Source organism: Triturus cristatus, chromosome 11 (assembly GCF_964204655.1).
Source record: "Triturus cristatus chromosome 11, aTriCri1.1, whole genome shotgun sequence".
Classification (NCBI taxonomy): Eukaryota; Metazoa; Chordata; class Amphibia; order Caudata; family Salamandridae; genus Triturus; species Triturus cristatus.
The window spans coordinates 430651838-430678193 of record NC_140594.1 but is presented as its reverse complement, the minus strand read 5'-3'; the positions used below and the strand labels follow the sequence as shown (position 1 = coordinate 430678193).

The following is a 26356-nucleotide window of genomic DNA, read 5'->3' as shown; positions in this document are numbered from 1 at the left end:
GGCGATTGCTTTGAAAATGAGCATTTTTTTTTCTTTTTTAAATGCAATCGTTCAAAGAAAAAATGAAAAGTGCAAGTTTCATTTTTTAAGAGTAGGCAGTGGTCAACTACCTACTCTTAAAAAGTGTTTTTGTCAACATTCACAAAGGGGAAGGAACCCCTTCTCCCAGTTTGCGAATGGCTTACCACCTTTGAGTACGTGGTACAATATTGTTTTGCGCCTGGAATTTAGTTGAAAAACATTAATACATTCCACCACGATTTGGTATTTGGAAGGGATGCCTAAACACGCCTCTTCCACGTACCGAATCGCTAACCCAAATTCGGCTTCTGTAGAAACGCAGTTTGGCGTTTGTACATAAAGAACAAGTTACTTACCTTCGGTAATGCTTTTTCTGGTGGATACAGTATCTGCCTGTGGATTCCTCACCTTGTGAATATCCCCTGCGCCAGCAACATTCTGAAACTTTTGTAGCAGTCCACGCCGATGAGGTCGAAGACGACGTCACAGAGACACGGCTCCGCTCGCGACTCCGCTGACGTCACCGGCTCCATAAGAAGACCTCGTCGTCGTGATGATGTCAATTCCGCCCTTTTTTCCGTGCCTTCGAGGCACACGGACGTACTGACAGCAATATATACACAGTATACACAGTACATAATATACAAATCAACACACCCAGTGAGGAAAATAAATAGAAAGGCAAAAGAAATAACACAATGCCTTTGACAGTAACAAATACATTTTGAAACACCATTATTAGAATTGTAGGTATACAAGGGTGGACAACGGGGAGGTGGGTGGGTCAGTGAGGAATCCACAGGCAGATACTGTATCCACCAGAAAAAGCGTTACCGAAAGTAAGTAACTTGTTCTTCTGATGGATACATCTGCCAGTGGATTCCTCACCTTGTGAATAGATTCCCACAGCAGTCCCACTCCCGGAGGAGGGTGTCCACCCTTCTATACCAGAAAGTCCTGAAGGACGGAACGAGCAAAGTGTCCGTCCCTCCTCACCTTGGTGTCTAAGCAGTAATGTTTTGCTAAAGTGTGAAGGGAGGCCCAAGTTGCCGCCCTACAAATGTCCTCCACAGGAACACCTCTAGACAAAGCAGAAGTGGAAGACTTAGCTCTAGTGGAATGAGCCCTTAAACCCTCCGGAGGTTCCTTAACCAGCCAAAGACTAGCATATCTTGATGCACAAGACAATCCATCTGGAAAGGGTGCGCTTGTGCACCGCTCTGCCCTTCCTGCAGCCAACAAAGCCCACGAAGAGCTGGTCATCAACCCAAAAGTCTTTTGTCCTGTCAAGGTAGAAGCTCACCGCCCTCTTGGGGTCCAAGCGGTGAAGTCTCTCCTCCTCCTTGGAAGGGTGAAGGGGGGATAGAAGGTAGGAAGGGCAATGGACTGCCCCAGATGGAAAGGAGTTACCACCTTTGGCAGAAAAGCAGCCCTGGTTCTGAGTACCATTTTTTCAGCATGAATGGTCAAGAACGGGGGTTTTGAACTCAGAGCTTGAAGCTCACTTACCCTCCTTGCCGAGGTGATCGCAACGAGAAAAACCGTCTTGAAAGACAACAATCTCAAGGGACACTTGTGCAAGGGCTCGAAGGGAGAACCCATAAGATAAGTTAAGACAAGGTTTAAGTCCCATTGAGGCACAATAAAAGGAGTAGGAGGAAACTTGTTTGTAAGGCCCTTTAGAAATCGTAAAACAGTAGGTGATTTGAACAAAGACGGCTGATCTGGCAAGCAAAGGAAAGCTGACAAAGCCGATAAGTATCCCTTAACAGTGGCCACAGCAAAGCCTTGCTGAGCAAGAGAAAGGGCAAACTGCGGAATGTCAGATAAAGAAGCCCTCAAAGGATCAATTGACTTCTCTCCACACCAGAGAACAAATTTAGACCACCTATAGGAATAGATAGATTTAGTGGATTGACGTCTGGCAGACAAAATTACATCTACCACATCTGGCGGGAGAGAGAAAGAATTCAGGTTGCCCCGTTCAATCTCCAGGCATGAAGGTGTAAGCTCTGGAGGTAGGGGTGTAGAACCTGCCCCTCCGACTGCGAGAGGAGGTCTGCCCTCAGAGAGAGACGGAGCGGAGGGCATGAGGAGAGGCGGAGAAGATCTGTATACCACTCCCTTCTTGGCCAATCCGGGGCGATCAATATGACTTGGGCCCGGTCTTGGCGAATCTTCCTCAGAACCCGAGGTATGGGAGGAAACGTGTAAAGGAGATGTGAGTCCCACCTCAACTGAAACGCGTCCCCCAAAGCTCCCTGCAACGGATACTGGAGACTGCAGAATGACGGGCAGTGAGCGTTCTCGCGAGTAGCAAACCGGTCCACCCGAGGAGTTCCCCACATCCCAAAGACGTGACGAACCACCTCCGGATGAAGCCTCCACTCATGGTCGGCGGAGAACTGCCGACTGAGACTGTCTGCACGTACGTTCAGAAACCCGGCCAGTTGATTTGCCATCAGACAAATCTAAGGATCCTGAGCCCAGGACCAGGGACGCAGAGCCTCTCTGCAGAGACAATGCGACCTCACTCCTCCCTGCTTGTTGACATACCACATCGCGGTAGTGTTGTCCGTCAGGACTTGAACCGTCTGACCGCGAAGGGAAGGGAGAAAGGCCTTGAGCGCCAAACGTATCGCCCGCAACTCCAGAAGGGTGATGTGAAGCAACCTTTCCTCTGGAGACCAAAGACCCTTAATCTCCATATCCCCCAGATGAGCACCCCACCCTAAAGTGGATGCATCCGTTATTACTGTGGCCACCGATGGAGGTAGATGGAAGGGCTTCCCTTGAGACAGATTACCCTCCACGCTCCACCAAGACAGATCCACCGCAGCTTCTTTGGAGATGCTCACAGACTCCCTGAGATCTCCTTTGTGCTGATACCACTGCCTGCGGAGGCACCACTGGAGCGCCCTCATGTGCCAGCGTGCATGGTTGACCAACAGAATGCAGGCGAAGGACCTTCAGGACTAGAACGACCGCTCCATTGTAAAATAAAGGAATCAATTCCTGTATGTCGAGAATCCTCTGCGGAGGTGGGAATGCCCGACATACAGTAGTGTCCAGTACCGCCCCTATGAACAGGTTGAGCTGAGAGGGCACCAGGTGAGATTTGGGCATGCTTATCGAGAAACACAATTTGTACAACAGCTGAGTTGTATCCTGCAGATGATGAAGCACCTTCTCAGGCGAGTCCGCTTTGATCAGCCAGTCGTCCAGATAGGGGAAAACTGAAATCCCCGACCTTCTGAGATGGGCTGCCACCACTGCCATCACCTTCGTGAAGACTCGAGGTGCAGTAGTAAGACCAAACGGGAGGACCGCAAACTGATAATGTTGTGACCTTACCGTAAACCGGAGATACTTCCTGTGCGACTTCAGGATGGGGAAGTGAAAATACGCATCCTGCAAGTCGATCGACACCATCCAGTCCTCCTGATTCAGCGCCTGAAGAACCTGCGCAAGGGTGAGCATCTTGAACTTCTCTTGCTTCAGATAAAGATTCAAGATCCTGAGGTTCAATATCGGACGCAATCTGCCGTCCTTTTTCGGAATCAGAAAATACCGGGAGTAGCATCCCTGAACCCACTCCTGCTCTGGAACCACCTCTATCACACCTTTCTCTAGTAACTTTAGGACTTCCTCCTGTAGGAGAAGACGGTGGTTCTCTGAGCAAGCCCCTTGGCAAGGAGGGTAATTTGGAGGAAATTCCCAAAAGGGAAGGGCATACCCATTTTCTACAAGATCTAGAACCTAAAGGTCTGTAGCAACCAATTCCCAATCTTGTAGAAAATGGGTAAGCGGGCCCCCCACAGGACCAACATGATCCAGAATGGTGGATGAAGGGCTGGTTTGCGGTGGTGGGAGGGGCTGAGGAAGAGGAGGAGAGCTGTCCCCTGATCCTGCCTCTGTACCCCTTATACAGAGTGCTCTGCTGCTGTTGCTGCTGTTGCTGCTGGGGCTGCCTGTAAGTACGAAAGGTTGCCCTTCCGAAACCCCTGTACCTCTTGAACGATCCCCTTGACTGGGATTGAAGGCCCAAAGATTTAGCCGTTGCCTTACTTTCTTTAAAACGTTCAAGTGCAGCATCCGCCTTCTTGCAAAAGAGTCCGGAGCCATCAAAAGGCAAGTCCAACAGCGTTGATTGAACATCAGGGGAAAATTCCAATGACTTAAGCCACGCGCTCCTCCTAGTGGCAACAGAAGAGCCCATGACTCTTGCTACCGAGTCAGATGTGTCCAATCCACTCTATCACCTGACGCGCTGCCGCCTGGGCATCCGAAAGAACCTCATTAAAGCCAACCCTATCCTCCTCTGATAGTTTTGGGGCTAGCTGCTTCGCTGAATCCATGAGCACATGAATATAGCGTCCCAAGAGGCAAGCGGCATTCGTAGATTTAAGGGCCATGCAAGCCGAAGAAAAGACCTTCTTGGTCAACTGATCCAGTTTTTTAGCCTTCCGGTCACTCGGGACCTGGTGAAACGAACATATAGATTTCCTCGAACATGCCGCCTGAACCACTAGACTCTCAGGAGATGGGTGAGAAGTTAAAAATTCTGGGTCCCCTGGAGCTGCCCTATACCTCCTGGCAATGGTTTTCGAAACTGCCGGAGCAGAAAAGGGCTTACGCCACACCTTCATCACTGGCTCTATGATGGCTTCGTTAAAGGGAAGTAAAGGCTCAGAAACAGTAGTGGGAGAGTGTAGCACCTCCGTTAAAATGTTCGGCTTGAATTCAGGTGAAGGCAACTGCAGATCTAAAATTTCAGCCGCTTTTCTTATGACCGCATGGTATGGTGCCACATCCTTTGAAGGTCCATCAGAAGGAGGATTAATCTCTCATTCAGGAGACAAGTCCAGGCCACTAGCCTCCTTCAACTCCTCAAAAACATCTTCTGACTCCAAGAGCCCCCCTTCTTCTACCTCCTCCATTAGGTATCTTTGCTCATCCAACACTCTCTGAGCCTCCCTCCTAGACCAGATTATTACAACCGGCGTCGGCGGCGCCGTGATCGAATCCGACGGCGCCGGCGTCGAACGTGGATCCACAGGAGCAGCCGGTGTCGAACGAGGTTGAGTCGGCGCCGGTGAAGAAGGGAGCAGCGTCGACGTCCTCGGCGCCGGTAGATGCCAAGACGGCGTCGCCGGAAAAAATGGCATGAAGGGGGCCTGAGGATAGGCTTAAGGAACCCCCAAACTGAAGGCCAGAGGACCCATAGGACCCGAAGGTGCACCAGAGGGGTACATGGCTCTAGATAATACCCCGTACATTGCATTAAGATAATGTGTGGGGTCCTGACCTGGTCCAGGGAACGCAGGATACTGTTCAGGCATCACCGGACTCGGGCCAACCGGCGCCGACGGTGGAATCTGTGGGGCCGAAGGATCACCCGGAACTGGAAGCTCCTCAACCGGAGCCGGGGACGAAGCCGGAACCAGCGTCGGAGACGGAGCCGGCGTCGGAGACGGAGCCGGCGTCGGAGACGGAGCCGGAGCCGGAGTCGGAGCCGGAGCCGGAGCCGGAGAATGTTCCGGTGAAGCCACAGGTGAATACAGGCCAACAGGTGAATCCGGAACAGGTGAGGGAGATACAAAGTCCTTACAGCGTCGAGTGGGTGACTTCGATCTTGGGGCCATACTCTTTTCCGATTGACGCCGAGAGGAATGCCTCCTCTTCTTCTTGTGCTTCCTGGATTTGGAAGCATGCCCCGAAGTCAACTTCGACGCCGACCTCGATCTCGACCTTGACCTCGACTTTCTCCGGCCTCTTTTCTCGTTCTTCATCCTCGCGATGAAGAGCTTTGCTTCCCTCTCCTTGAGAGCCTTGGAACTCATCTTGCGGCAGCAAGAACATCCCTCTACATCATGGTCCGATGACAGGCACCATACGCAGTCGTCATGTGGATCCGTAATGGACATGTGCTTCCCACATTCACGACAGGGTTTGAATCCTGACTTCTTTGTCGACATTTTCACAGAAGAAGACAAAGAGAAATAGTAGAAAAAACAAAGTAACAGTTAAGCTACAGATAGAGATTCCCGAAATCAGTTGGCGTCGACGGCGCGGAAAAAAGGGAACTGACGTCATCACACCGACGAGGTCTTCTTATGGAGCCGGTGACGTCAGCGGAGTCGCGAGCGGAGCAGTGTCTCTGTGACGTCGTCTTCGACCTCATCGGCGTGGACTGCTACAAAAGTTTCCGAATGTTGCTGGCGCAGGGGATAGTCACAGGGTGAGGAATCCACTGGCAGATGTATCCATCAGAAAAACATTTTTGAGGTTGTAAACGGCCCGATTCTGCAGATCAGGCAGTTTGAGACCTCAAAAATGCTTCGTACATCTGGCCCTAGGTTTCCTTTCATTTACAAACCTATAATCTAGCGCTTTACATGGACAGGTATTGTCTAGTTAGGGTCTGACCTCTGATGATGTATCATTTGAACACAAAGATTTGGGTTATAGTAACCAAACTGGGCTAGCCTACGGGGAAAATGGGGTCCTTACAGACCAGCTGGTGAACCTGAAAGGTCGTGTTGGGCAGGGAGCAGTCTGTCACAAGCAAATCAATATCCTTCAGTGACCCGGTGTCTTACCTTGCGAGTTTTTGGATATCAACACTGGAATGGGGTCAAATTCATCTTCGGCCACTTTGTCTGTGTCCTCGGGCATATCAAACCCTGCTAGGAGGTTAGTGTCTTCTGCGGCAGGGTTAGCAGGCACAAGCAGGAAGCAAAGATAGCAAACAAAGCGAGGTTAGAAGTTTCAAAAACAAGGTTAGTAGGGCGAGTCACTTTGAGAAGACAGCAGACAATGCGAAGTGAAAGGAGGAGGAAAGGAGAATTGGTACAAGCCTAAAGGAGGCAAAATAAATCAAAACACAGGAAAGGAGAAGGAAGGCTCTGGCGGGATTTTAAGATTTGTTCCAGAACCCTTCAGTTTACTCAAAACCTCGATTGAAATAATTCCCAGGACAGGAATAGATTAGGGGTCAGTTTGCCCATTGCCATCATCCAACCTGCTCTTTTAAAAATCTTACGATGTCTGCGAGTCAGGCTCAATATAGCAAAGATTACCAACATAGAGGTGCAAATCAGCGAGGAACGTAACAAGCAGCACAAGAAGAATCACCACGGAAGAGCAGGATCGCAAAATGCGAAATATCCAGTCCTGAAAACAAAGCTAACATCCACTTTTTTAACCCTGTCAATGACAGCTGATTTTTTTTGTTGCTAAAATCCTTTGACAATGGCAGGAAAATGAAGTGATTTAGTCCTATATAAAGAGGCACCCACATCTGGCGTAGAGCTCCAACTCAAACACCTTGCCCAATCTCTGCATAAAACTTTGACCAATCAGACGGGAGCTGGCATACTATTGCTTGAATGGACTATGAAAGGAAATTCACCTACATAGTATCCTGTGAAAAAAGCCCCACTGCTTTTAACTTTGCATTCATAGGGCCAAACTTGGCGAAGGCCACAGGTGCTGTCTAATTTCATCACAGACACTAGTTACCATAAAGACTCCAAAACAAAGGAAGGTGAAATTCTCGAGCCGTTCCTGAACCACGACCAGCCCCAGACGCTAAGGCAACAGTGGAAAAAGAAAAGCACGGGACAAGTGCCCGAGAAAAGGGATGCTATGGTTGTATGCATGGATTCCGGTAGAAGGAAAATCCGACTCTCTACTTGTGGAGGCCAGGACGAGAAATATACATACTGTGGCGACGAAAAAACATACTTTATTCACAAAATAGGTTATTTAATTTGCAGTTCAACAAAACATAATGGATTCCAATGTTTAAGCAGACACTTCCTACCCATAGACAGTTTCTCATAGAAGCGTCCCATTGCCATTAGTACCTTTTCTTTGTGCCAAACAAGAATTATATTTCCATGTCATGCACATTAAAACTAAAAGGGTTTCTAATCTGTTTATAGGGCTTCTATTCCAAGTACATCTGCCAGCTAAGAATCATCCTAAATGGCCCATTAAAATGATATGCAATGGTTAACTTAAAAACGTAATTGCAAGCACATTGCCTTTGCAGGCAGTGGCATATTTTCGTTTTGTGAATATGCTCTCAATATTTTTTTAAACATCTACCATGTCACCAAATTGCCAACCTCAGTCGTGCTATCTTTGCCAGTACTTATTAATCATTTGCAGCAATACGAAGTAACTTGGAAGGGGAGCAGAAGAAAAAATGGCAACCAGATGAAGCGGAAAAGAGTGGAAAAAATAATGAACAGCGCACAGGATAAGGACACAGACTCCAGAGAGAGCAAAGGGAAAACACTTGGAGATGAAAAAAGAGCAAAGGGGAAGACACAGGAAATAATAGGGAGAAAGCAAGAAATCAAAAAGGGCAACAGGGATAAATCAGAAAGACAGAGGGAGGAAAGCGGGAATAAGTACATCAAAGAAGATCCAGATGCAGAAAGCAGGAAAGCTAGAAACGCAGGAAATAAGCTGGAGGGTGTGAGGAAGTCCCGGACCCAATAATAGTGGAACAAATAATGTGATATTTATGCAGTATTCCTCAGCTTCCGCTGCTCCTAAACTTCTTTTACCACAAATTGGGGTAAGCCAGAGACTCACTGAGGCCTCCTGGTTCTCCTTTTGGGAGTTTTGTCAAGCTCAAGGCTTAATCTTGAATGGGGCATAGGTGGAGGCAAATAACACGTATTATCTATCTAGTCAGGAATTAGTGATGAATACCAAAGGACAAACCGGTTTAATCAGCCTACATGTTTTAGAGTTAGGATCCTAGAATAAAGGTTGACTATGGGGCATTAGCATCTATTGCAGTGGAATCTGGTTGAGAGCGCCTAAATGTGGTGTGAAGTCTTCAGTGAGACAAGGGATGGAGGCACCGCTGATCCTGGAGGATACCAAGACAGGGGTACCTTAGATGTCTGACCTGCTGATGCTAGTTATTTTCTAGGTTTAGACTTCGGACAGGGAAAAGTTCTCTCAACGCAGTTGTTGAAGGCAATTAGGCCACAATCTCAGCAGACCGGGGTTTATAGAAAAATCCCTGGATGATGAAGTTGAGAAGAAGGAAAGCTCATCGTCACAGCAGTTGCAAGCAGTGATTTCTTTTGTGAAGTGTTTTGTCTTTGCAGAGGTTGCAGGCATGGAGCGTGTCTGACAATTATTCCGCTTCCATGGCCGAGCTCTGCGAGGTTCAGAATAGGCTTTTCACACTCTTGAGCTTTGCAGAGCGTTATAGTTTAGGATTTCTTCTAGTTCCAACATTTTGTATAAGACAGCCAGTCTTTCTTCTAGTTTAGCTCTGCTAGACTGTGGGGGGCAAGACCACTGCTTACACCGAATTCAGGCGCCACCGTTCCAGGGTTCAGACGAGGCACTAACTTCCTGCTTGATAAGACTTTATTCAACTGGTGTTGTTCATTAAAGGAAGCAGATTGCAATACCTAGAAAGACTACTTATCTAGTATAAATAGAGCCGTCTTAAAGCATCCTCAAACACAGTAAAAATACAAAAGAAATCTAAATGTTCGAATTAAAGTAAAATGTGCGAAGCATACTCTGATTAAGTAATTCTTCGTCTTTGCCCATGACAATATCAATCCTCATGGTTTCCCCTCTCTTGAAATTTTCTTTCAAAGCAGAAACAGGAATGTAGGTTTTCCAGTTTTACCCTGGACCCCCTGCTGCTGCTTAAACAGGTGTGTGAAGAGTAAGTAAAGTCCCAAACCTTTTTTTTGCCAGAGCTGCTCTAAAGGACGTTTACACAAACCTAGAATGGGAACGTGGACATTATTTAAAGCCTCTGCAACTAAATTGAGAAGGCAGGCAAAATACAGACTGTTGAGGTAGAGAGGGCGCCATTATACATATACAAAAGTCGAATGAACCAATGGGCTTGTCTTTGGGGTTAGATAGTTTTGTAAGCAGTTTTTGATATGTGGAGTGCTGCCAGATTGTAAATGCTGCACGGTTTTGCTCACATGCTTAGGTCACCCGGAAACAGTTAGTAAGAAGGTAGTTTTGATACTGTGTTGTGTGAAATCAGACACCCAGGCAAACAGTAACCATCAAAAGCCCACTGGGTCAACCGGTTGGAACCAATGAAACTTTGTAACAGGTCGCCTGTGAAGCCAGACAGACATACCAGCCTGTTCGTAGCACATGCTTAGTGCAGACACATACAGACTTTAAACATGGTACAGAATTTGCATTGTTCTTAGAGGAGGCAATCGACACACTGCTTGCATCATATGTTTGGTGCAGACAAGCGCGCAAAGTGTAAATAATGAACTCTTTGAATAACGTGTTTAATGCAGACATACAGTCTGCAACCACTGTACTATTTGTATCACGTCTTTTGTGAAGGCAGATACACCACGTATAGACAATGCACTCTTTATCCTGTGCTTAGTGGAGGTCAACACGAAGATAAAGTACTAAAACTGAGGACTTCCTGTTCAGCAACACAGTGCATTTCACAACTTCCTATCACGTGATATGGCGCCTTTCCTATAAGTCTTAATGTCTAAAGCAATGTCTAAAGCTCTTTCAAGCCGGACCCATAAAGGGCCACACTTTTAATAAATAAGTAACTCCTTTTGGAACTAGACTGCCAGCATGGGTAGCTTTCATAATGTATACACAAAGACCAGGCACATGTCATATTTTCTGCGGATTTGCAACTCGCTCTTCACTTGTCAGTGTCAGATCAGAATATGGGTATTTTCCTGAAATAAAGTAATTATACCAAGGCCGCGATTTAGTAAACGAGGAAAACTTGTCAGATCATCAGAGCTGTTGAGTGTCCTTGAAGTTGTTCCAAAGGACGACTCTAAATGGCTTAGACGTCAGACATTCTTCTATATGAATTTACCGGTATTTCTGAGAGTCACTAAGCGGATTCTAGGATAACGAGCTAGTGTATCGCCGAGATGCCTACGCTGAAATGAGATGGCTGCCATATCATGAATTTGATTGCGGCTATGCACAAGTTTGCGAAACTGTATCCACCGTTAAATTGGTCGCTGGTAGAAACAGCATGGCTTTGTCACTGCTTTCTTTGTTGATGGGGCTCTGTGGATATTTTTAGCTGCCTTGAGCAGTAGGAATGTGAGTCTTTGTGGTGCTTCTACTTATGAGCACCACATAACGGAAGTTACAGGTTTTCAACCCGGAGTACAGATTTCTATGTAATACGTTCAATCTTAACAGGTGGGCAGTTTTGTGGCAATCCTTTTGGTAAACTGATGTGACACTTGACTGAACAAGATTATTCCGTTTGATCACTGGACACTATACTCTCAAATGCAACAATGAAAATCCTTAATTTAACTATGAATGCGGGTGTCAACACCAAGGAGAAATGCCATGAGAACAAAATGTGATTGAGGGTGGGAAAAGTGGACTTTATAAATTTGTTTTGTACGTTTTTCAGAGCTAAACTATTGCCCTGCATTTGTATTGTGGTGGATAACAGATGGAGACATTTAGATTCAAAATTTTGCATCCAATTGTAGTTTCGTACTTTGGGATCTCAATAAAAATATTAATTCAATTGTGATAGAGAAAGGAAAGTGTGTTGCCCTGTAATACATAGAGACACAAAAATCATTCATATATAGATATAGGGCACATAAATGTAATGCAGAATAAAGCGGGCCATCTGGGGTCTGTCCTTTTGAGGATTATTGCTGCTTCTCGACGAATAAAGAATGGACCAAAAGCAGACACAAGATGGTTCTAGGGATTAGGATGCAGTCTCATTATTCTCCGGCTTCTAATAATCCACACAGAAAACCTTACAGGATAGGGGCTCCTAAAATATTGGGAGGTGCTATGAAGAACAAGGAGGATCTTCCAAAATACTCAGGGAAAATGGAGTTTTGCAGAGAAATGGGTCTTGATAGCATGCAGAGCCGGAGAGGTAGATAACAATTGGGGAAGCCGTGCAGGACATGAGGGGTGGTGGTTCTGACATATTGAGTTAGCCTCACAAAATAGTCTCCTAATACAGTGGGGAGAAGCAACACTAAAGTGTGTTTATGGGAGGTGCTGAACTGACCAGACGAGCGCTTTAAAAATAGGAGGAGAAGCCAGAACAAGAGAAGGGTCCCCCAAACACTAGGTAGTTTTGTAGAATAGGGCTACCAATTTGCTCTAATTTCAGCATTGGACAGCGGGTCCTCCTATACATTGTACAGAGACTCGAACCCCACTCTTCTTCCCTTCACCTACACCCTCATCTTTCGAGTACTCGCTCCGAGTAGGACACTAACTGAGTTCTAAATGTTGAGTAGCTCACTCCTCAGGAACTTTCAAATAGACTGCAAACAGCAGATGTGGTTCCAAACCACTACCGATACCAGAGCTGCACCAAAAAAGTAAACTTCCACATCATCTAGATTGCGCAAGTGGGCTACAAAACACATGCCACACTACATGCGTGTACTCCAGCCTTAAATAGATTGCTAAGGGAAATCCGACTTGCACCACATCTGCACACATGGAGAGGACTCGACTGAAGGAGGATAGTGGATCATAAAGGACTAATTACATTTCTTTTTGCATTTATCAACATAAATAATTTGTCTGAACAGCAGTAAATGCTCGGTAGCATTACTTGAAAAGCAGAAGCATGGACAGATAGAAACGTATATGCAATTTTAATCAATATTTCAACAAATACCAAAATATTTGTTCTGTAAACTTTCCGTGACATAAAAGTTCTTGAGCAGTATCCAGTGCCTGTGCTGATCACACAGTGATAAGACAAAACACAGAAGATTGTCTAAACACAGTTATGTAATTGACCGGTGGTACAATTCACCACTGTAGTTACAATGCTACAAGGGCTAAACACTATATTGAAATAGTCAACATCGATATCACCAATCTAATTGACTGTGTGAAGAAAACTTCGACCTTTCAGGTACTTAATGGGCCATTATCAGTGCAGCTGCCACTGACAAGCCAAGTGAGGCCACTGAGCCACAGTTTTTGCACTTCAGAAGTTCTCTAGATTCATGCTCATTTACTGATAAGTCAACGCAATAACGTTTCTTTTCATTGTTACCAAACTGAGTCTGAGCCATACAATTAGTGTTTTTGCCCTAAAGTGACTGATGCCCACTACACAGTCCACAATGAACATTCTTGTGCGTGACTAATTCTATTAATCCTGATTATGAACCTTTAAGAGTTTGGAAAGTCGAAACATTGTCGCCACGGGCAATTAGACTGAGGACATTAATGTTGGCTATTGCAAAACAAGATATATCCATTGAAGGCTTAGACCACATAGTTGGATTATACCACAGTCTATAACCTTTTCTGTTTATACACAAACACTTCCAATGTTTTGTCTGATCACTGTATAGTAACCATGCCCACTGAACACGATCCATGAACTTCCTTCTATGCCAGTGCAACTGTAGTGAGATGATTGAGGTATTTATGTGGTAAAACTGATTCAAATTATATCTCTATTTGTCTCCTGTACTGCTGCTCAAGTAACACCTCCAAGCATTGAATACTATTCAGGTGATTTATTTTAAGATATTTACAAATAAGAAATTAATCAGTCCGTAGTAAACTACAGTTCTGTTAAAATATACAATTGCCCAGGCCTGTATAGTCATTGCGACTCTTTCTTTGGCGTCTGGTCAGAATGAGCAAGACGCTAACAAAACATGGACTAGTTCAATTGCAGTAAACCAGAGTACATTAACATTTGAAAAAGGGGTCAGACAGGAACAATTAAAAGATCAGCAAAAAGGAGTAGAGGGGGAAATGGAGAGGAAGATGCATACTGGCAGGCACAAACAGTAGTAAAGAAGGGATGAAAATGGGTTGCAGCAGGACTGTGGGAAATGAGAAACAAAGAAATACACAATGGGGTAGTGCTCCCCGCACACTGGATGAAAACATTCAATTAATGATGTTACTCATACAGAGATACATACGTGAATATAGAAAAAGCCAAAGAGTGAGCACACACTGAGACGGACACCATGAGTAAACGTGTTGGAATGGGCGATTCAGAATACAAGGATAGCGGGGGTACAAAAATACTGGGCTAAACCATGCTCAAAAGGGGGGTACTTACATAATGGGAAAAGTCAAGTAAAATGGAGGCTCCTAAATTACTGTGTGGAAGCCATTCAAAGCAGGGGAAACTGGTGGGGGAGGGGGGTTTATTACATTGGGAGAATAGTAATATATAGAAAGTAATCAAATGAGATTGCAGTTACCGTCATTTTGATTTGTGAAAGCTAATGATGCAATTTAACCCTGAACATTTACAACTGGATTTGAATTTTTTGCAATGTTTCAGATGTGTGTCAAGAGCAAATTTAGGAGGAAAATAAATTTTTCCAGCAGCTGTACTTAACCATCTTTTTAGATTCTGTATACGAGATTCCAATGTCTGAACAAGTTTGAATTTTGTGATAAGGCCCTAGTTATTTTAGCATTGTTTTTCAAAATCGTCTTAAGTATTGGGGGTGCTCTTCTGCTTTTTTACTGGGGGGGGTGGTTTTTTTTGTTGTAATTTTTATTGTGCATAAAAAATTCAATACAAACATGGGCCTACAACCACCAGGGCCGGCCGCTAATATATACATGGTCATCAACAGCAAGGCAGTAACAGGCCCCCTGGGGCTCAGCCAAATTAACAAATTACTGAGTGCACCTCAGAGGCTATCAGGATACATACATTTTAGAAATACAAACAAATGAAGAAAAAGAGAAAAAAAAATAATAATAAAATAACACCAAAAAACAAGGCGGAAACCATCGAAAAAGGGCGTCTTGCCACCGCCGGGGGACCACACAATACATATTCCAACCTCGGGTGGTCAATGAGGATGATCAAGGGGGAGGTGGGGGCTACGGGAGAGCCACAACCATCTGGGGGGGTGGTTTTAACTCATCAACAACTAACATTTTATCTACAAAAAGTAACCATGCTTTGTAGTGGTGTGCTCCTATTCAGCTAAGTCATAAGGGACAAAGGAGAGCTTCTATAATACTGAAGGAGACAACTAATAAAGAACCCGTGTAGCAGAGGGTAGCCTTATTGAATCTACCAATACACTGTGCGACAGCCATGCAGAGCGAGAGAGGGGTTCCCAATATACTGGAGCAGTCGTAGCTCTTAACATACTGAGAAGGGAAGTCATGCAAAATGAGGGTGGGGCTACTAATATACTGGGTTAGGCCAGGCAAAGCGAGGAAGGCGGAAGCTCAAATTTAGCAATATAATGGGAACTGATAAAATACCAAGTACACTGGCGCAGGGGTAGTAAAGAAAAGAAGGTAGGTGGTGATATGACACAATCAAATTTACCTGCGTGTGCTGGAGCAGAGAGTGGGAGGGGTGCAAACTCCTCCAGGAGGTCCACAGCACCACCGGACAGCAGCGAGGAGTCGAGAAGCGAGTCCTCCCCGGCCAGAGAGTCTGAGTCCAAGCAGGAAGTAGACAGAAAACCCAAGCACCAGCGGCAGCATTAACGGCAAAGGACAGCAGATGGTTAGCGCTTGGGTGACACAATGGTGGGTAGGTAGCGGGGGGAGTGCCCCAGCAGTAAGACATGACCAATCTTCATGGGCTGCAGGAGTTTTCTCCAGACAAAGCATGCATGTGGCAGCTGCAGTGGTTCAGGTAATCCAGACAGACCACTATATCTACACAATAGCAAAAGCTCTTGCAGGCCACAAACACTACCCGTGTGCACCACAAAGCACTTCCTGATGGCACTGGATAGTGGCTCTTACCACTTTTTGTTTTACTTCTCTGAGGTTTTCAAAATTGAATAAACTCCCCCCACCGAATACACATTTTCTTCTAAAAATAAAGATAGATATCAGTTTAAAATTCTAATTTGAAAAAAAGATAGACACCTGTGCATGTTTTTAGAAGTTGGTAAAAAAGTAAAACAATGAAAAAAATTATCTCAAATGTAGGAAAATCTATTGAGGAATTATAGGACATCAAACAGCAGTAGGAACAGAGCTTTTCCATATCGCAGAGCTGCACGTTTACACACTTTGAAAGCATAAGAAAATCTGAAAACCGAGGGTAATGTGCTCAGTGATGTCCTTTTCCTTAGCAAATGTGAGTCCGTGTGCTAGTCTTCAAACCTGTGATGTGCATGGTACATCGAGATCTCTGCAGTAGGTATATTAATCATATCGCGTAATCTCAACAGTAGAAGTATGTTTATATCTCTTTCATATCCCAGAAGAATTTTGCCACCGGTAACAGGCTTTTTCACTGGCATTCTTCGGGAACACTGAAGAAAACTATACACATTCACCTCAGTGATGAACCTCCTGTTCCCATATACGTGACACTTACAGTATGCAAACTACTCTAATGTTGTGGCTATCAAGATTTTCATATATTAGTGGCTTTTTTGGGGGGTATAATTAAAATACCTGGGAGACGCGCAGACTGGTGAGTGGGTTTGTCTAGAGTTCTGTACTGTGTTGTGTGATGATTAGGCTGTGTTGATTTCTAAGGCCAATTTTATACAGTTTTTTTGGAGTGGGTTTTGACAGTGCCGCTATCAAATAGAGCTACTGACAACCTACCTGGCTTTCTTCAACCAGCCTCTTTCAGCCATTGGCTAGAGACTTTGTCAATCACGTCTTGGGCTCAGCCCAGTGGGATATTCACCTCTCACCTAATGCTAGTAGCTGCCTGGGTGGGTGTATTTCGCTGCCACTCGAGTGCCTCAATTGAACTGCATGTGGGACGGTGAATTGGAAGCAGTACAAGATAACTATGTGCACCATGATTTTAAGAATGCATCATTTCGAAATTCCAATAGACTGTCTTGATGTAGTACACTTGTGTGTTTATTCTACAATGTTAATAGCCCTCGAAGTTGCACAACTAATGTAGGCTTTATATAAGTTGCATGCACGGGGTTCCCAACCAATGTCTAATTTGATAATGTGTTTTTTTTTTTTAAGACTGCACTAATTTTAAGGAAAGACACAACATCGAACAGGCTTGTTCTGTTGCTGGAATGTTTTGAATGTTAACACAAATGCTAATAAAAAATAAAAAAAGAATGCATCATTTCACACTTGGGTTCATTATAGATAATCAGCAGCGTCTCGGTCTGCGTAGCCTGATAGAGTTAGGAACTTGGATGCCCTCTCCGGTTTACCATATATATATATTCCTAAACAAAAAACCTCAACGGTTTTGTACCCCAACGCTAACACCAGTGGGGTGTTTTGTTTCTCAACATTTGCTTGTTGGTGCGGTCAACTCTGAACAACGCTTTCTTGCACAGGAACATCCAGGCTGGCAGCAGAACATAATGGTGTTCAACCAATTCATTATATTTCCAGACAATTGAATAAAATAGCAAACCTCAACTGACATGGAAGAAAAATTCTCAAAGGATCTAGTTTTTAACAGGGAATTTGAATTATCAATTATGTTTATGGTCTGAGTAAGGAGAGTTCTCAGTTTTTCCCTTGCAGGAGTCAACAGCTCGCGAATACCACAGTGGGGGGTGGCTGGGTAGCCGAACATTCTGAACTAGATTCCTTTTTAAACAACTCTGTAAAAGGTGTGAACACAGCTTGAAATAATATTACTGTATCTTTTTGAACACACTGCTGCCAACTTAAGCACATCTTATTTAAAATGCACACAGCAGATACCAATTGCCAAAAAGGCAATATTGTTTGCGATTGTCAATAGAAAACTGTATGCAGCCCAGCGGTTTGCTAAAAACCTCTGGATTCTAGCATTTTTCTAATATGATAAAAGTACTATGCAATTTCAGCCACAAATTCTCAGATGGTAAATCGCCCCTAGGACTAATGAGAGCAACCACATGAATGATAGCTGGTAACTCAGAAACCTTAGTCAATAAAAAGAATAACAATCACAATAATAATAAATATCCCATATATGGTAATAAACAAATTAATAATAATCATAAGCATAACCATAATAACCATAGTCATAGTTCAAATAATAAGGGCCACTCACCGCACACCACAAACTGAACTGAATTGTGGCACCGGAAACAACAGGCACTTTTACGTTTAGGGAATTATTTTATTTGCGTCAGAAAGACAATAGCCTCATTAACCCCTCACTACGGTCCAAGGGGTCATTTCTTAGCAACTGGCTTAAAAATGAGAATGCATTTTATGAGCGTGCAGTCGTTGTGAATGAGGTTTACCAGTGTTTCTCATTACAGGTTTGGAGGAGCCCAAGCTATTCCCTTCCATTCTCCTCCTCCAAAAGGTTGAGTTCCATCAAATGCCTGTTCAAAGTATAGTTTTTACTTAAAAACCTGCAGCTGGGCCACTCCATTGAAATCTGCAGGCTTAAGAAGCTATGAAACAGCTAGCACTGTAAACTTCTAAACCACTACAAATGAACGAGGAAACTTTAATCAAAGAATTTACTCCTTGAGTATTAGTTGAGATAGCCATGGGAACTTCGAACCGCCGTTACAACAGTTTTCTTCCTGTTGCGAAGTAGGTGTTAGTCGGTCGAGGCAGTGGGGGAGCCTGGGTGGGAAGGGATGCATTTCAGTCCCTCGTTACTTTGGGGTTTTTGTGGGGATGCCTTGGCGGATGAGGGACAGACAATGATTAAGTCTAGTGCCCCCAGCATCAGACAAGAGTAAAACGGCTTCTTTCTAATTACCAAACTGTCTGCTGCACTTCCTACAAACTGGTGACAAGAGATTTGGTGTATTTGCAGTCAGAAGTAGAAGAAAGTGGTCTGGTATAGACAGCAGTTGGTCTAGGCACATCACCCAACACCTCCACGAAATCCACTGGCTCCCCATTGAAAGAAGAATAACCTTCAAGCTCCTCACCCACGCCAACAAGGCTTTCCACAACATAGGACCCGCATACCTAAACGACCGCCTCTCCTTCCACAGATCCAAGAGACACCTCCAATCAGCTGACCTCTATCTGGCTACCATCCCGTGTACCTACAAGACCAGAACGGGAAGAAAGTCCTTCTCCTACCTCACAGCCAAGGCCTGGAACGACCTCCCCCCTCGGCAAACCCCCACACTGCACCAGTTCAGGAAAGACCTCAAGACCTGGCTATTAGGATGATCTCAGCACTCAACTGAGTCGCGCCCTCCTCCACCCCCCAGCACCTTGAGACCCTTGAGGGTGAATAGTTGTGCTTTACAAACCCCTGATTGATTGATTGGTTGATAACCGAAGTGGGAGCTGGTGGCTGTTTTTACTGTTCTAGACTGGCCCTCTGAGTGACAGAATTGTAGGGTGTTTCGGAGTGGTGGACTGTGCGGACCAATTTTAGAGTCTAGACGGATTCCTAGACTTTTGGATGTGATGTTGGATGGGCTTTACATTCTTGGGGTTGAATAGGAAGCGTAGGTTTGTGGCAAGGTTGGGGAGGCATTTTGAGCTGTGTGCACACTTTGGAGCAGGTTGGTGTGCAGGATCTGCTTGCTAATCCGTATTATGGTACAACCTCTACACATTTATAGTTCAGAAACAATACGAAAGCATTGATGAAGGCACTGTGCCCGTTATGCTGTAGGTGTGCCTCTTATAGTATGGCTTCCATAGCCTTCCTGGAAAGTGCTCTTAATTAATGAGAAGAAAGCAAACGGTTGGGTTATGCAGATTTTTAATACAAAAATTTGGCATGGATTCAGGAACAAAAGGGAATGTAATCTCTTCACATAAGCAAAGTTGATTGGTAAAGCTTGTTTCTACAAGAAAAAAGGCTATTTTTTCCACAACTCCCATGGAGACGTAACAGCCACAGTTGGTCTATGAAATACAGGCACAAACTGTACCCCCGGTTTCCCTGCTCTGCACCAACCTGCACGTCTTGAGGCCAGAGAGTCTTGGGGCACGAGGCGCTGCGACATTGGTGGTTCAAGGCCAGGAATGAGGCTCTCGACAGCTGGTTCTGGTTTTCCTGGTATCAGCAACAATATACAAAAGAAAAAACAAAGGATGAAGAACAAGAAGCTATCAATTGCCGGAGTGCCATGGAACAAAATGAACTGCTGCAGCACTTTTATAATGCAATAAATAAAAATATATATTTGAGCCATTACACCCTGATCAATAAAGGACACATTTGTGGTTGACTATAAAAGAAAACTTCAGAAAACATTGGCTCAGAGAGATCGAGAAATTAGCAACAATATATATATATACTATATATAAAACGTTGAGATGTGTATACAATGACAAGCGAGTGGAGTTTTGGTTGCAAAATCAAAATTTTAATTATGAGATGGATGGCTCCTGTGTAATTTAACATCAGTGGTCTTCATTAGGGTTCAGACATCCATAAAAGATTTCCCAAACCTTTGAAGTTCAGAGAGCACTTTTGAGGTACTTTTTGCCCAAACACCCAGTCTCCCACTAATAGGCCACAGTGTGATTTTGAGGGGTGCAGGAGGGGCGAGCAGGGATCAGCGATCCTTTCTTTGGGAGGGGCGAGCAGGGATCAGAGATCCTTTCTTTGGGTTCTGCTTTTAAGAACATTTTCAGATCACTCTACCCAATCAGCTGCCCAGTTTAGTGCCAGATGTGTCTGTGTTGTAGGTCCATGGATAGCGGTAAATATAAAAATGCATTTGTTCACTTGGAAAGGTTTAAAAAAAAACAAAAATCCACAGTGCTAACCTTTCAAGCACTAATAAGCTCGGAATTTTGGAATTTGGTGATGCTCTATTTATAGTCTCGGGTCCGATTCAGAGTTGGCGGATGGGTACTTTATCGTAAAAGGGACGGATCACATCCATCTTATTACAAAAGCATTATATCCTAGGATATCCATCGCGTCTGTGATGGAGACAGACTCCAAGTCAGACCCTAGGTTTTTAAATAAAACACTGGTTGTTTTAAGGCCTAAACTACACAGCTGCTACTACCATTCCTTAACCCCTTGTGTGCCACGCCCTTTCCCCGCCCTGTGCCGGGCTTTCTATTAGCGGGCGGAGTTCATGACGAGATGGTCTCGTCATGGGCACAGCGCAACCGCGGCCCATGACGAGACCATCTCGTCATGGGCACTGAAGGGGTTAAATATGTACATATATACGGCATGATGGGGACTGTCTACGCAAAACAGAACTAGTTCTAGGGGAGATCATTTTTTTTTCCAGTCAATGCTTTAAAGGACACAAAAAATGTAACCGAAGATTCATCTGTAGCCAGGCACATGACTCTCTGAAGGAGGTCGAACTTCTATCAATTGATCGCTACAATATTAATTAAGAAGGATGCCTCTAATGTGCATACTCCCCGTGGCACTGCAGAGATCAGATGGGGAACAGGTTTGCACCTGCTCATAGCTCCTGTCCTTATTCCTTAAACAGTTTCATCAGGCACGAATTTGCACCCATTAAAACCCCACCCAGCGTGTCCAGGCCCGGAGACATTGGACTACCTTGAACGGCCCGGGTGGTATCCCCAGAGAGTCAGACTCAATTGCAAGGCCGTGGATCCTCTGAAAGGTTATAGGTCTGCAGCCTGGTCACATGTCAGGTGCATGATTGACACGCCTGGACATCAGGGACAGTCAGTCACTTCCTGATACTTTAGACACCTCTTCATATCTGCCCTACTCCCCCACCCCATGCTCCTATTCAGATGGCATATGCTCCAATAATAACGAGAAAGGACGCCTTGATGGAGGTGATGCATGCACGGTGCCGGGTGTGAACATAGAGAAATGACCAGTGGCACGGCGCTCATGCAGGCTGTAATGCAGCCTGTATGGCAGGGCCGGCTCTAGGGCGGTACGACCGGTGCCACCGCACCGGGTGCTGACTTTGCATGGGGGTGGCGCCTGTTTTCTAGTTTATATTGTGTTTAAAACCAACCACTGCAGCCTTCCTGACCCCAGCAAATTTCAACCAACAATAAAAATGTCAAGCCTTCTCCCGTGATTGATGTTTTTTCTGGAGAGAGAAGGAAGTTTTGTCTAGTGGAAGTTTTGACTGGGGGATGTTTTGATTCATCATAAGGTAGTGCAGAGTGTTAATGTGCCTGCTGCAAAGAATGTCTATCATGCAAATCACGAAGTGAACATAATGTAAATAGGTCAGAGGGTTACTGCTTTTGTCAGAGACTTCGTTTTGTTACTTGTAGTTTATCAGTTAAAATACTAATAAAAAAACAGTGAGCTGTTAACTGTCAAAGAACTGAAATGCAGACTTCAAGTATAGATTAGAGCATATGGATTTTTTCCCCAGACTTTCAATATTCTAATGTTGTACAAAGTGTTGATTTGGGCAGAAAACAATTCCAATTATTTTTTTTTTTTTTAAAGTTTTTATTGTTTTTGCAACAAAGACAACCAACAGATACAGAATCAGACCGTATATATAGTACATTAGAAAAATCACCGTGCACAGACAATTCCAATTATTAAAGATAATCCCTAACCATGGTCTTACGTTTTAAATTCGGAGTTTGTGCTTCTCCAGTCAAAGCCCCCCTAAACTTTACTGCCTACCAGCATGGATGACATATAAATTCTACCACTCTGTCTTATGTAACGTTTCCTATACATTGATTTACACACATATGATTCAGTAATGTGTGTACAATGGAAAGTGCTCTGACACCCTTCACTGTTATGAGTGCACTATAAAACCTATTAAATGCATCTGAGGGAGAGTGGTTATGGTGATATATGGGGTAGTGGCAGTGCGGGAATTCGTAGTGCAGGTGGTCATGGGGGGGGGGGCGCCAAAAAAACATTGTCGCACAGGGCGCCACCAGTGCTAAAGCCGGTCCTGCTGTATGGAGAACAGTGGAAGTGCGCATGACTGGTTTCGGAGGCCCGAGAGGGCTGACCTAACAGTCACTGCGCACTTAGGAGTGGGCAAACTACTCCTCCCCTGCCCTGAGGGCAGAGCAGCCCCGCCCACCCTCCCGCAAAGTAGCACAAAGCATAAAATGATAACTGAAGGTTAATATCATTTTATGTTTCGTAATTTGCACTGCTTAAAAGCTGTGGGTCGACGCTCCTCCACCATAGCGGAGGAACCGCCACTGGTCAAATGACACGTTTGAGGAAGAAAACCATCAAAGGTGCAGTCATTGTCTGAAAGTTCTGACGGTGATGGCATAAGTAGATAGACTTCTTGCGATAGTAAAGAATAACAGAAAATTCTGCCCTTTTTACCCAGGGTTCCGATATAAACCCACGCAGGCAGCACTGCCAACTGCAGAGTACACAGGGCGTGTCTGCTGACAAAGAAAGGCACGAGGTATATCCCTTGGAATGCCGCTACCCAAAGGAGCTGCCACGTTCTCATCTCTTTGCAGTAGCGGTAGGCGGTAACCATAGTAACCGGATCCTGTTCTCCTGGACCACCGGGGATGAGGCGTACTAAAGCTTTCCTCCTCGCTCTGCCAACTGGATATATTTATTTCCTGTGTCATAACACTGCATATTAAAGAGGGTGTTAATACAGTTCACAAGGGTGGAATGAAGCTTTTACATTTATGTTTAAGTACCATGGCAGAGGGAGTGCGTATTGCGTCATTTTGTTTATTCATACAAGAGAGAGAGCTCAGCTGTCAAGAGTGAAAGAGTTAGTTTCATAAGAAGTCGCCAACCATTAGGCAACGCTGTCTGCCATTCATAAAGCGCACACCACAAGCTCAGTTGCCTCCTGGTAATAAGTTAACAGCCACAAAAGCAGTTCGCGTTTTTCAATCAAATCGCGAAGCTCATTGGCAACATCGTCGGACGGGCCTACTGGCCATGCTTTTAATGGGCAGCAGCTACTGCCCGATACCGAGTACCTGAACTTCTTTACTTGGAAGGGTGAGTACCTGCACTTCTCAGCACTACTGCAATGGAACTAAGAAGAGAGTACTGAGCTTCTCAGGCAACAGGTACTTTAAATAGTGGGTACCTGCACTTTCATATTTCCATACAAAGCTCTGTCTATAGGGCAACCAGGCAGTGCCCTAGGGGCTGACCTGACAGGTCAGTGTAAGGGTCTTTTTTTTGCTATTTTGGGCATGTTTTCTGGTCTGCTGGGCCTGTTTTTATGTCTGCTAGCCCTGATATTCACGCCAACAGCTGCAGCAAGCTCAAATCCATGTAGTACATCATACCCTGCAAAGCACATATACCTCGTGTCATTACTATTTCAAAACTGTACCAATGTACAAAAATGGGTCACTTTTTTAGCTTTCAAAGTCACCAATGAGGGCCACACTTATTTTGGTGCCTGGACCTATTGTCCTAGTCCGATACTGATCGCACAAGATACCGGTTTCCGATATATTGCAACTTTATATATGGTATGTATTTTAGCAACATCAGAGCAATGAAAAGAAGAGTTGACCCCTGAGGAGGAAAACGTGATTTGCAAATAACACAGATTATCTGCAGCAGATTAAGTGCGCTATCTGAGGCAATCTATATAGAATTCACAGGCTACCTATTTATTATAGTATTTTTTATATAGCATCAACATGCAAGCCTTTGAGCATGCCAGAGCGCTACAGGGACCGATCCTTCATGTAGTTTGCTGCTGCAAGGGTGGGGATTAAGGTTTGTGAGCCCAATACATACCAATACTTACTTCACCATATTTAAATCATGGGGATTGGCATAAAGTAGCGTAGTGGGGAAGCCGATGCGCTTGGAGGTGATGAAACCGGTCCATGTTCTCAGGATGCAAATGCAGGGACTATTTCAGTTAGAACTTTATTAGGTCATTAGCCCAGCCTAAGGTGCAAGGTTCTAAGAGACTAGGCTAAATAATCAAGTGCGATCCATGTTTCGAATAGCTGTCAAAAGAGTGAGGTTGGCATTAAATGCATTTTGTGAGTTGGCACTTCACAAGAGCAATACTGTTGAACTCAAGGCCTGGAAAACCAATATCAGGGCTTCGTATGACGTCTCAACGGTCAGAAATCCTGCCCAAAATGCAGAAAAGGGTTTAAAGTTGACATATAACTATTTGGACATATTGCTAGAAGATATGGGTTATCTTAGGAGCCATCCTGTCAATATTAAAGGGGCCATCAAGTGAAAAAACAGATCACTTTGCCCAGTCCCGCAACACTAATAATCACCAATAAAAATAATTTTAGATTGCTGCGTTATTTGATGATGTCCGCTGGGGCTTTGAGATCCATTGTGGCATCATTCACTGGTTGGCCCCTCTAAAAGCAACTTGCAAGCAGTCTCAACTTTGCCATCAGGAGGCTAGTTTATAACTTAGCCAGTCCTCTTTTGGAGCCAAGTCTGAAGGCCGCAAGGCCAACATTTGAACCCACTCTAACATACACATATGAAACTATTCCAGGGGTAGTTCATGCTAATGACCATTCCTCTTACGCCTCTCCACATGCCCTTCATTTATTCTTCACAGCAGCTCAGCTCATCGGATCATGGTGCTCACCCGGATACCTAGTACTCAGTAGCACACAGTCTCTACCACAGGGCTCAGTGCCAGTTTTTCAAATACAATAACTGCACAATATGCATACCTGATCCACAGTCATCACAAAATGGCTTCTAGTGCCATGTCAGAGTATCAGATTTGGGCCTATATTTAATAAAGTTTGCACAAGCAATGCAATTCAGCACTGTGCATGTAATCCATTAAAATGGCTAAGAAATTGGAGCTATCTTTTGTGCGAGGTTGCATCGCAAAAGTACAAAATGTTTGTAAATGTGGGACTTGGAGTTAAACGCTTGTTCTTGATTTTCCACAATCTAGACATAGGGGGGTATATCCACGAGGAAATGGCGCAGCTGCAAATCTTTCAGTGCTGTGTCATTTAAAAAACGCATTGATGCTCCGTATTCACAAGAAGACGGTGGAACCCTGTGTTTTAACTTGCACTGGTGCGAAAAATAGCCGCCTTGTGCCATAGTGCAAGGGTGACCATTGCAGGGATGATTGTTTATGTTCAGGAAGAGCTGGAGCACACATAGTAAGAGCAAAAAGAGGGAAAATAAAAGTTGCGTTAGTTTTTGCCGCTGCCTCAGATTTACACATCCTTGTAAATCTCGGGCAGCATCAAAAAGCACGCCCCTTTCATGCAGATACCTGCGTGAAAGAGTACCATATGTACAAAACGGTGTTCAAGCCATGCAAAGTGGCCTAACGCTGCTTTGCAAGTATGGTGCAGGGCATTGTGCCACCGGAACATCAAAAAAAGTGATGTTCCTGTGGCGCAATCCCCTTGTAAATATGCCTCGGAATGTTTCAATATAGTGCTAAAAATTAAATTGTGTCCTGCTGGTGGTTGTTCATCATTTCTCAAGTGCCTAATGATTATGGGCGGACTGGGGCCAAAT

General features: G+C 44.7%; 1 protein-coding gene across 6 annotated transcripts in view; it reads right to left on the bottom strand.

Annotated features, from left to right (window-relative positions):
- Positions 1–26356, bottom strand: part of AAK1 (AP2 associated kinase 1) — a 362789-nt gene that overhangs the window by 116265 nt on the left and 220168 nt on the right. For 4 of the 6 annotated variants that reach the window (XM_085636284.1, XM_085636279.1, XM_085636281.1 and 1 more), the window contains one exon: positions 19880–19978. In XM_085636284.1, the coding sequence (XP_085492410.1) occupies positions 19880–19978 (99 nt within the window). Of the gene's footprint in view, positions 1–6623; positions 6729–15373; positions 15485–19879; positions 19979–26356 lie in introns of all 6 variants that reach the window. The other 2 variants (XM_085636286.1, XM_085636285.1) reach the window with 1 other exon arrangement.